This window comes from Atractosteus spatula, chromosome 14 (genome assembly GCF_055471065.1).
Source record: "Atractosteus spatula isolate fAtrSpa1 chromosome 14, fAtrSpa1.hap1, whole genome shotgun sequence".
NCBI classification, from domain to species: Eukaryota; Metazoa; Chordata; class Actinopteri; order Semionotiformes; family Lepisosteidae; genus Atractosteus; species Atractosteus spatula.
In genome coordinates, this window is record NC_142719.1 from 20,935,832 (window position 1) to 20,948,463 (window position 12,632).

Below are 12,632 nucleotides of genomic sequence, written 5' to 3' on the forward strand. Positions count from 1 at the left end.
TATTCAAGGAGTCCCTGAAGGTTTTAACTTTCTAATTTTTCTGTTTATTCCTATTTATTCTTCTTTTAGGTCATTTTGCCTCCCCTCAGGAACCTCTTCATCCCTGTTTTTCTAAACTGCTGGTTAGCAAAGCATGCACTGGAAAATATGATTGTAAGTAAATAATTTAACCAGCACTTTCTTTTTGACTTTTTCCATTATCAGTTATTCTTATAACCGAAACTGATGAATTCTCTCACACTGAAAACTCTAACACTGATCTAATGAACACTCTGTAACCCAAAAACTTAACACTGATCTACTAAATACAATGCAGCCAAACACTCTAAACACAAGGCAACTGTACAGACTGTAGCCCAGCACTTTAATACTGAGCTGCTCAATGCATTACAGACAAGCACTCTAACTCTGATCTACTAAAAATACTGCGGTACAGCACCAGGCACCTTTTTAGCAGCTCATAATTACTTACTTTAATCTAACTACATCAGTAAAAAGTATCTACAACCCACAGCCATGAAGCTTGGTTGGAATCATTGCAGCCTAATAATGCTTTTCCCATATCATCAACATTAGCAAATACTAAAGTCTCCTGATTATTTAGGTTTAGTTTTTAGTTTCAGATTGTTTCTGTCTAATTTTCAGTAGTGTACAAGGCAGTTCAACAAGAGCTTGCAGGATCTCTTCATTTTCTTTCATACACAACTATTAGACGTGTAACTATGTGCTTTTCTTGGGATGTTCAATTTGTATCAAGGATCGTAAAAATCATACCTTTACCCAGTGGAGCAGTATATTGCTGAGGTAGCTGATCCTGATCTGGAAAGCCATGGTCCAGCAAGTTTTACATCATTCACCAATTTCTAAGCACCTAGAACAATTTATTTTGTCCACTTAAAAAGGTTGTTTGCTCAATTTAGTACGTTGGAGATCTTTGGAAATGAAAACACCAGCAATCTATAGCTCTTATTGACCACAGTTCACCATTCCTGAATTGAAATGAACCAATTAAATTGATCAAAACCATGAGCAAAACCCAACTTTACAAATCGAAGAGTTAAGGTGACCTATAAGACCTGGTGGATGAGCTCTGAAGGGCTCATCCACCAGGTCTTATAGGTCACCTTAACTCTTCGATTCCAGGGATCTTAGATTCCAGGGATAGCCACCATGTCTAGAAACAGTCAAGCTTGTTGCTCTACAACAGAATGGTCTGTAGCATCTTGCTCTACCTTTAATTCCAGTGAGTGAATGGCAAGTGCACAAATTCTGCATTAAATGTCTCCGAAACCCTGCAAACTAGGTAGGAAATGATGCAATTGCTGTCTTGCCCTCTTTTGCTGTCTGTCAGTAGTAGCCTTAAATTTAAGATAGATGCAAAACTCCATCCCTGATGCTCTGGAGAACCTAAGTTACTTCTGCCAGATAAAGATGCAGCATTTACAACACTGACTATTTATTTTTCCCCTTTTGACAAGTACACTTGAATCTAATGTTGGATGTCTTAATGGTCTTTGTTTCTGATTTGAGATGTAGGTAATGTAATGACAGAAATAAACTGAAAGAAACATTTTCAAATAAGGCTGTCACTTTACTCTACATAGCAGAGATTAGACTATTCTGGGTACGTGCCTTATCAAAAAGGAGGCATGGTGTCCATAGATACTTGACAGTCTAATAAAGAAACAATTGGGATGGTGTCATTGGGGATTTATATTAAAGGGCCTTTTTAAAAAAAATATCTCATTGGCTCTATCTGCATGTCACTTGCTTAAGGCTATGTGGAGCCACGAAGCAGAAGTAATTGAACAGGCCGATTAATATATAATTAATGGGCTGCTCTTGAGTTTAGTTTCTAAAACTCAGAGTTGGCACAAAAGACATCTAAAGGTGTATCGAGTTTGTCAGGCATGACAAATGAAAATGTGCAGAACCCTCATTATCTTGGACTGGATTCCTGCTTCAAGTTCTCATTTCAGTGCGCTCATCATTTGAATTGACCCTGGTGGCTGTTTAAGGAGATTTAAAGTTAGATGAAGAACCACACTGCTCTAGGGAAGAAGTTTAAACTTGTGCTGTTCCCTTTATTTCATTTCTTCTACTGCATGTGTTCGGCCCAGTTGTCAAATGCTCAAAAAAAATAGATCCAAAAAAAGCAAAACAAATGGATTTCAGATGCGGTTTGCCGCCTAACTAATTTGAAACAAGAGGTCTCCAATTAGAATTTAACAGCACGTTCAATACTAGATGGTGTAACAGAGATAATCAAATGTCCATTAAATATATTGTCTCATCATGGTGCAGAGTGACTGGAGGGCTCAGGTAGATTGAGCATGGTGCTGATGCTGCCTGGTTCTGGGGTTTGATACCTGTGTACCTGTGAAGAAAAGGATGAAGTAGCCCAATTCATTACAGCTAAAGACATGGATCTTACTTTACCTGTAACATTTGATAGAATGTTAAAATGATGTAATGGAACAGATCTGTAGGGATATTAACATGCTGCAAATAAATTAATGTAGGCCATATAAAAAAATTACAGTCCTGCTCTTCTGTACTTTGTAGTATTCTTTTCACTTATATTGTTCTATAGGCACCCAATTTAGGATCTCCAGTTGTACGTTTCTTATGTCTCTGGGCATGATTATGAACCCTGTAACCCACCACTCAGGGAGAGTGAGAAAGTGTAAGCAGAGCCCTCTGACCCACCCACCCCTGGGGCACTCATTGTGTGAGACATTAAAGGCTATGCAGCTCCATGCAGGAACTTAAAACACTATTGCTAGAGAGGCACATGTCTCACTAATAGTACTTTATGACTGTGAGAGTTCCCACCTGGGAAGTTGCAGGGGTTTCTTGGTCACCAAGTGCTTAGAGATGCCTGACCTTACCCTCAGCAACCCAAAGATGAGCACACAGAAAATTAAGGAGTCATGGTCATAGTCACCTACTAATATAGAAGTTAATAATACTTTAATAAAGTTCAAACCCAGGATACCTGGATCATAGAGCTCAGTCTGCTCTTGGGTGAGAGCTTTTACCAACTGAGACATTTAAAATCCCCACTCTTCTCATAAAAAACTTCTAATCTTCACATTATCTCATTTCTGATTTCCTCTTGATTCTATCACATTTGTTCCAATTCTGCTTCTATAAATTTGCCATACCAACTGTATTAGAAAAAAAATATTGTTACTAAAAAAAACATTGAAACTTTTGCCATCATATTGCTGTAGATTTAATTCAGGTGTTGGTTCAGATGTTCCTGATGTGTGTTTTTCTGTGTTTTTCAGAATGACCTTCACCGAGCTATTCAAAGGACCCACTCTGCTATGTTCAATCAAGTCCTCATCTTGATTTGCACTCTGGTTTGCCTGATGTTTACATGGTAAGTAGCAGGGACACTAATCCTAAAGATACCAGTCAATTTCAAAGCCTTGAAAAAACTGAAAAATTACCATGAAAACTGATATTATGTACCTGTGTCCTGAGACTAACCTAATAAAGAGGAATTTCCTCTTGAATTGAAGCATGACTCTCCTGCAAGTGAGAGGTTGCTTTCAATATCAAATACCAGTCTCAGGCTCTTATAAAAACTCAGAAGGGAAGTATGCTGGTACAGTTTAGCTAAGTCTTAAAACCAAAATGCTGTTTCTTTTCAGACCTTGTCCTATTCCCTGTTCACTTACCTTGATGAAATAGACAGCTACAACATTTAAACAATGCTGTTTGTGTTAAATAATTAAACTGATACATAATTGAAAGTCAGTGGATCAGTAGCAAAACATAAAGTAGAATAAATAGAAGTTTACAAGGCTAATTATTGGGAGACCTGGACTTGCCGGTGTGTGCAGAGCTTTTTGACTTGGGAGGGATTGGCAAAAGAGCCACCCACAAATCGTGCTGTTATAGAAAAAATATTATTATTATTATTATTGTTATTGTTAACTTATATACTGTAGCTGTTTCTGGACACTCCACTCAAAGCACTTTACAGGTAATGGGGACTCCCCTCCACCACAAATGTGTAGCAACACCTGGATGATACAACAGCTGCTAATGTGCCCCAGGATGCTCACCACATATCAGCTAACAGTCGGGAGGAGAACAAAGTAATGAAGACAATTCATCGATGGGGATTATATTAGGAGGCCATCATTTGTAAAGGCTAGGGGGAAATTTGGCCAGAACTCCAGGTACTCTTTTCAAGAAACACCCTGGGATTTTGAATGACTACTGAGAGTCAGGACCTCAGTTTTATGTCTCATCCAAAGGATGGTGCCATTTCAAAGTATACTATAGTGTCCCAGTCACTATACTGGGACAGTAGGACACACACAGACTGCAGGGAGAGTGCTCCTAACTGGTCCCTCTAACACCTCTTCTAGCAGCAACCTTAGCTTTCCCACAAGGTCTCCCATCCAGGAACTGGATACACTTGCACCTACTTAGCTTCAGGGGGTTGCCTTTAAAGGTGGCTTCTCAAAGTGCTTTATAGGATGACGACAACAACAAAAATGCACAAGATATACATTTAATGAAAATACACAATGAGAGGAAACAGTAAATGGGGGTACTGAATACGGTAGGAGCTAACAAAGCTGTATATAACAGAACCAATTAAGTAAAGGCCCTTCTAAAGAAGAAGGTTTTGAGTTTAGATTTGAATGAACTCTCTGATATTCTTGGGGATAGAGTTCCAGAGCTTTCGGACATAACAGGAGAAGGCCTTGTTACCTGTAGAGTGCAGACAGGCTTTGGGGACAGATAGGAGAACAGAATTAGAAGAGTGAAGGTTGCGATGTGGGGAGAAGGGTGATAGTAGCTCAGACAGGTACTGAGATGCCAAGCCATGCAGAGCACGAGGACTTTGAAGTCGACATAAAACCTGACAGGAAGTCAGTGCAAGAGCTCCAGGATAGGATTAACCTACAATAGACCTGCAATAGACCTGGTCAGGATTCTGGCTGCTGAATAGTCAATTCGGGAGAAGGTGAATGTGTTGAACATATTGATAGTTGAGGCCATGTGATCTTAAAAGCTGACAAAGTGGTAAATGCTGAAAAGTAACACGTACTAATTTAGCAGCAAATGTGAGTTACAGGGTGATATAGCTCACTCACAGAGTTGTTTCGAGGAAATAGCAAAAGTACAGCAATAACATGGTCAGAAGTAGTCATGACACACAACCAAAGACACCTCTCCAAACTTCATTGCATAATTCTTTACTGTCAACGAAACAAGCAGACAAACACCATTGCTGGATTTCTGTGGACATTACTAAAAACTAATACATTTTCTGAAATTAGCCCTTTGTCCACCTTTTCAAATTTTAGAATCAAAAGACAGATACAGTACCACACTTTTAAAGTGATTTATTTACATGAATTTTATGAGCTGTAATTGTTTCAATATTGAAACAATTGGATTGAAAATTGTTTAAGTTGATGCAAGAGGTTTGTTTTACACTGATTTTGATTAGCTTTGTACAAAATTAATGACATACGTGGGCAGGTCTCCCAGCACTTCTGTTTTATTTTCCCTGTGCTGTAAATAAAAGAGCACTGGTTTGAACCTTATGGCTGAATTTGTGTATCTGTTTTCTTGCCTATTTTAAACATTTCATTCTAGTACCAAATCGCTGGTGTGTTACATTTGGTGGAGGATGTACTGTAGGCATAGGTTGTTTGTTCTCTGAAAAATGTCCCTTCACCAAATTTCGACAACGATGTGCTGTTCCCCAGACCACAAGCTATGTCCCCTTCCTTCACTAAATGTGAGAGGGCTTGGGAGTAGCAAAACCCTACACTTGTTTTTAAACATCAGGTGCTTGTCCAGTCTTGAATTTTGCAATTCATTTTCTACTGTGCTTTTTCATCCTAGTATATAAATATCATCTGCAAATGTTTCTAGTCCACTAGGTTTTATAGCTAACTTTACATAGCTCTTTTCATTGGTCCACTATGAGTAAAATGCATTTAAACAGTGGTAATATGAAACAATTAAGTGCACAACTTAATTCAAACATAGTTATGTACAAAATGAAACCAAAAGACATGGTAACCGACCAGGAACAGTTGTAAATACTAGTGGCCTACATCAATTATTTAAGTTAGGATGAACAGTAATTCCAGTTCAGTTCAGTATACATACAGGAGATTAAATGGAGTTTTTAATGAAAGTTCGGGAGGAATGAAGGCAGCCGCGCTCATTCGACACAGCTGCCGCAATTCTCACTAATCCTGACGTAAGCAACCGGTCTCCATAAATATCAAACGTCACTCTCTCCTCTTCCTCGTTCGTTTTCTGCATCCCTCCTCCACCCCCTCTCCACCTTTGCAGCTACCCCATTGGTCGCATGGGGGTCCTATCCTCCCCGTCCAACGGCCGGGAGGTTGGCCCTCAGCCAAGCGGGTTACGCCAAATCTTCACATCACAATAAACGATTCTAATTTCTCCCAAGCTTTTGGCTGCTGTCATTCCTCGTGAACTGCTGCATTGGAAGCAAAGTTTCTTGTAAGGTACTATGGTTCTTACAAAAATATTATTGTCTTATTCTTTGAATTCTTATTATATCCACTTATATTCCTGGACATTTTCCTAAAACAGGGTGAAGCAACTTAGGTGTAAAGCCCAAGGGTACACCAGCTGTGCTTTGCCTATTATTTGAACCCATAGCCTTCCAGTTATGAGTCCAGAGCCTAATGTCCTGTGCCATACTGATGTGCGAAATTTCAAACGACTCTGTAGAGGAGCACAACAAAATTTTTTATTCTCAAAAGTACATACTGCAGTCATTGACAGTGATTTTAAATGGGTTATATATAAAACAAAATAATTGTTAATTATGTATTATTAACATTGATTTATTATCATTATTAATTATACCATTATTAAGACAATTTTAAATAATGCCCATTTCAGTGGTAAAGATTATGAACAATCAAATCAATCAAATGAATCATATGGTATATACAGTAGATAATATAAATATCACCTATATTGTGTTATATTGATGAACAGGGGTGAATACAGATTTCACACACGGATTTGCATCTATGTCTGCCCAATAACAGCAAATGAAGGGTAGTTTGGTATGATAACAGGGAAAAATCTCTTGTTCAAAACAAATTACTTTTCTCTGGCAATCTGTTGTTGACATCTGACCAGAAGCTGTTTTTGTTGGAACTACAGCCTGAATGTTTGAAAAGATGCAACAGAAAAATACAGACTAACTTGTTTTCTTGGGTACTTTGTATCACGTCTGGCTGGGTGAGAAGTTGCAGTAGACCTTTTCTCACTTTATTTTTACTATTTTTCCAGAGTGCTTGGGCTTTGCTTCTGCCAGGCAGAGTGCAATCATTATCAATTAACAAGCAAATTTCTCGTTTTGTTTTTGGCATTTCTATGCCAAAAAGACCCCCATACTTAAGGACGCTTGAGTGTGGCCAGTCTGAGATGGCCCAAGCTGAGCCCTTTTCATTTGAGAAGTTTGAAACACTTGTAATGAAGCTAAGATGGAAGGCACCTCTCATCTTCTATTATTCCTTTCCTCGCTTGTGTGGTACAGAAGGAAACAGGGCATAAATGCATAAGAAAAAAAGATCATTTACTTTTCAACTTCTGTTTTGTTTCTAACTACAAAACTGCTTGTTTTTCATCTTTCTTACCCATAATGGCACACGACAGATTTATGAAATTATCATGGCACCTTTATAGGGGAAACAACAACTGACCATTATTGCAGTGTTACAGAAAGAAAAGAAAAAGAGCCAGAGAAATGAAATGATCTCGCCTGAGAGCTTTCTCACCACTGGCTGGGTAATTGAATTAAACAGCCTGTAAAAGCCAACTACTCACAGTGACTGACCTTTTCAAAGCAGGCAGCTGTCTGTTGACAGAGCTGAGAACAGAGGCTGTGTAAACAGACATGCCCATTAAGTGCCCAGATGCACAGATCATTGCTCTGTGGAGCCCCGTATGAAGAAAGCTATTAGACTGAATGCACTGAGCATGTCGCTAATGGAGGGATCATTTCAATTTATTGAAAGTACTTCCTTCATAGTTGGGCCATAAAACGTGTGTTACCATAAGCCATGTGTTACCATGTGTTCTTATTTTACTGCTATTATACTACTAGCTGTGACACAACACAATGGATTTTCCTATGGCCCTCACTAGAGGTGAAAACTGCATGCAGTCATGCACCATGTCTTTACACACAACCATTTACAGACACAAACAGCAGTCGCTTTAAGCCACTAATATTCATCCCCGAACCTGGAGGACCACAGTGTCTTTTGCTTTTCACTCTACCATAGACTCTAGCTTGACTTATATGGTCTCTATTACCACTCTTTCCAGGCATTTGTTCATTCAGGAGTATACCATTCAAACATTTTTAACCACTTATTTACTTGTAGATCACAAGGGAGCCAGAGCTTATCCCAGCAGGCAACGGGTACAAAGACCTTGGAGAGGATGCCAGTTCATATATTATCTATAAAACATGGAGCTCCGCTGTCCTCTAGGATCAGGAGTGAATCACTGGTTTGAGCCAGCATAACTCTCTTTGTCATCTTCCATGGCAGTATGTTCCCCCATGGCTAACTCAGTTTTCATTTATTTGAGTACGCCGACTAAGTACATTGTATACTTTGAATACTGCCTCTCTGATTTAATATTGACAAAACTGACATCAAATTCCACGGAAAGAGAAATATATTTGTATCCCTGGAAAGCTTTGTAAGGTCAGAAATGCAGAGCTCCATTCCTGCTTTGCTTGTCCATTTGTCCACAACATTGATTATGTGTTTTACAGTTACTGTATATAGTACTTCTCAGAATCTTAAGTACAGTGGTGATAGTTTATTAAAAAATATGAACGAATGGGTGTGAGTGGTTTAATGTCAGATTATGGGATTTTATTTTTTTTAACTATCCTATAGCAAGTGGGAAGACTATATCTAAAAGCCAAAAACCTGTGATCCATAGTATTTCAGCACTACTTAAAACATGCTTTTGCAGCTGTGATGTGATCACTGTGATGCATCATGTTTATTTCCACCATGCAATTAACACATTCACAATGATAAAGAAAAGGTGACAACCGAGACATACTTTAGTCTTGTTTCAGAAACGACAGGCTCAGATGAAATGCTCTCAGCTGGAAGTCTAAGAATTGGTGCGGCTCTAAAACCTCTCAACTGCTAACACCTGCATCTGTTTTCATCCTGAACTTCTCCACTGTTCTTCCATTTGAAGAGTGCTTTCATGTTTGAAATTTTGCAATGCACAACTGGCTTGCTAGTCTCCTGTAATTAAATATATGGACCCTGAAAACCTTTTTAATCCGTAGAAAGCACGGTAGTGCTGTAAGTGTGTTTGCTTTTGTCTGAGGGCCATTTTAAAACGTGCTAAAGGCTCCAAATGGCCAACTTGGCTCAGTCATTGTTTCGCATTTAGAAGTTGCATTCAAAGTTAAATAAAGCTGCCCATCATATGGATTCATTTGTCTGTCTTGTCTCTCAATTTCCCCAGCATCTGTGGGATCCAGCACTTGGAGCGAGCTGGGAATAACCTGACGCTGTTCGACTCTCTGTATTTCTGCATCGTCACATTCTCCACAGTGGGCTTTGGTGATGTGACACCCAAGATCTGGCCCTCTCAGCTTCTGGTGGTCATCATGATCTGCGTGGCCCTCATTGTACTGCCAATCCAGGTGATTCCAACCTCTGTGCTCACCTCTCTCTCCACATTTTAGATGAACCAACCCTAAACGTAACCCACTTGTCATTAGTCTGACCATCCAGGTGACAAAAACTCTTCTCTCAACAAATCCCAAACAATTGGACCTTTGGCTGTGGTTAACACTAAGGTAGCCAATAAGCTTAATTATTTTAGTCAGATTAACTATTTTAATTAAAATGGGGACAAATATTACTTATCCCGCAAAACAAGATGTATAACCATCAGTAGCACAACCATTAATGTTTAACACTGTTAGGGGGCACTGCTTCTTTGAAAACTCAGGAGACAAAACCATCTCTAGTTCATGCATCTGAATTGATGCTGTTCAGGTACTCTTAATGCCTCTTGCTGCTCAGTTGAATTGTCTGGCTTAATCTTTAATTAAAAAATGAAGTTTTGGGAGGTTTTATTAATCCAGAATATCAAAGTCCTCAGTTCTTTTTGATCACATATATACATAGACCCAAACGAAACAGCCAGCTTTGACCATATGCGTTGCTCATAGAGCACATAAAGCGTACGTACCTGTAGGTGATGTGAATGTTCATTAGCTACAGTATAAATAAACATGGGTAAAAATAATAACACATAATAAAAATAATAAAATAACACACAAAATAAACATGAGTAACAATCAAATATGTTAAAACAAGTTAATGTAAAAACTTTTCAATCATTGTCACAGAATGTGGTGTGACATTTTCATAATCCTTTCGTATACTGGCAGGTTCACAAAAGATCCTTGGAAAATGTATGTATGGGACAACCCCTTTCCTTTCCTCCCTCCTAACCCCTCCATACTGTACTAGGCAGATCTTTGTGATTTCTCACAGTCTCCAAACATTCACCATTTCAGTTCTCTCTTTGCTTGCATTAGTTATTTTGTATATGTAATGTAAGATGTTGAATTAATGCTCTTTTTACTTCTGCCCATATCAGATAGGAATTATTGCATACAGAGTAGCTGTCTACACCCTTACAGAGCAGTCTGGCCTATGTTAAGATGCACCTCACTGTGAACTGAAACATCCATTAGCCATATGGTCAATTTAAGGTGCATATCAGAGGAGCTAATGAAAAAGGGTGTGAACATTATTATATCTTCCTTACCAGTGGTTTATATCTGTGTGCCAATTCCTAGCACGCCATTCTCCATTGGTTTACTTTACATGGCAAAGAATCTGATTTGCTGGCCAGATTGCTCTAACTCATAGCCCAGATGTATTTCAGTGAAGCAATTATTTATATACAACAAATAAATGAATGCAATGCATTCATCTTCAGAATGTGTAACTTCTGAGCTTTATGGTACAGGCATTGAGTGGGGAAATGCCTAGAATAATGTGTGTCACGACTATAGTCCCCCCTCCTTAAGGGTGCTCCAGCCCTTTCACTAAGACTTTATTCTCTGCACCTGTTCCCTATTCCCAGCCCACCTTAAAAGCCAGGCGCTGACGCTCATCCGGGCTCTGCATCTGATTTCCATATCGTGCGAGTCCGGGACCAGGAAGCGCCTGGTCCCGTTAAGGTTTTAACCTCTGTTCCCGTTCCTGTTCCCCGTCCGCCGGTTCCGACCCGGCCTTCGTGGTTTTTAATTCCTTCCTCTGATGGATCTCCTGGTTTTGGACTTACCTTCATGTTTTGGATACTCTATGGATTACTCTTTGGGATTGTTCGCCTCGGCCACGCCACGCCTCCCCCGTGCACCAGCGCACCTTGGACACGCCCCCCTGTCTTCAGCCCCGTATTCCTGCATGACGTTTCCCTAGTGTTCCCCCCACTCCGTCGGACTGTGTCGTCCGCATAGGGTCCGGAAAGAACTGTTCGTTACAATGTGCATATCAAATGTATGTCTCTTTAATATACACAATATATAATTGTGTATATCAAAGAGACAAACCACTGCAGGTCAAGCACTAATTGCAAATATAGTTCTGCTAAATTTATTATCCTCTGTTTATTATGGTTGACAAACATTCAACCAATCCCTAATTAATCAGAGCATTTCTAAAAAAAACATGATTTCTAAAAGTATAAAAACTCATACTTGTAGTTCTTTCTCTTCAAGTGATGAACTACTGTACAGAATGTGTATAGACCTTTAAAAAACTCACTTGTGAAATGATTAGCAGTCTAGTTACAGAATAAATGTAGAATTCAGATTGTAGGGGTTTCAGATTTGGTCAAAGACACTATCCAAAGTGAAGTAGCATAAGAACCTGTGATAGGAATCACCAAGTCTAGGCAATAAGGACAACAGTTCAGTGGATCCATAGGACTCAACCTCTTCTGAAAGCACAAGTAGATTCAGACTTGTGTTGTATGGTTCATTTAGTCCAGGTGAGTTTCACATAAACTCATTGAGTCCTCATCATGGGGTCTTGTACTTTTATTGACCTAAAGAGGCCTCTGAAACCTGAGGGACTATTTTCATTGAGGACTGTACTCGTGCAGCTATGGGCTGTAGCAGGGATGGACAACATTAGTTTCCAAGGGCCTGAGAGTTCTCTAGTTTTCATTCTGTCTCATTTAATCTGTAATTTGTAATCTGAGCAAGTTCCAGGGTTTAACTGTAGGGTGGTGAGGGAAGAAGTCCTAATTCTTTAATAATGAAATAATTATTTTCTAAATTACTCATTTGAAAGTATTCGCATTAACTGCATGAGTGCTGGTCTTGAAGGACCCTTGATCCCCATTTTGGTTCACTGATGCAGCCAGTCAGGTGTACTGGCAATTTAAAGGACGGTGTGTGCAGGGAACAAAGTTCCACAGTTTTTCGGTCATATATTTCAAATGTCATGTGGTGGAGCTGAGGCAAAAATCAATGACTCAGCATAATGTATAGCAAGGCTGGTCAATAGACTATTTTCACAAGCTGACAA

The 12,632-nt window shown here is 39.2% G+C and overlaps 1 protein-coding gene across 2 annotated transcripts in view; it reads left to right on the forward strand.

Annotated features, from left to right (window-relative positions):
• kcnt2b (potassium sodium-activated channel subfamily T member 2b) overlaps nt 1-12,632 on the forward strand; it is a 179,567-nt gene that overhangs the window by 109,976 nt on the left and 56,959 nt on the right. For both annotated transcript variants that reach the window (XM_088932148.1, XM_088932147.1), the window contains 3 exons: nt 70-153; nt 3,294-3,388; nt 9,541-9,721. In XM_088932148.1, coding sequence (XP_088788274.1) covers nt 70-153; nt 3,294-3,388; nt 9,541-9,721 — 360 coding nt within the window. The remainder of the gene's footprint in view (nt 1-69; nt 154-3,293; nt 3,389-9,540; nt 9,722-12,632) is intronic.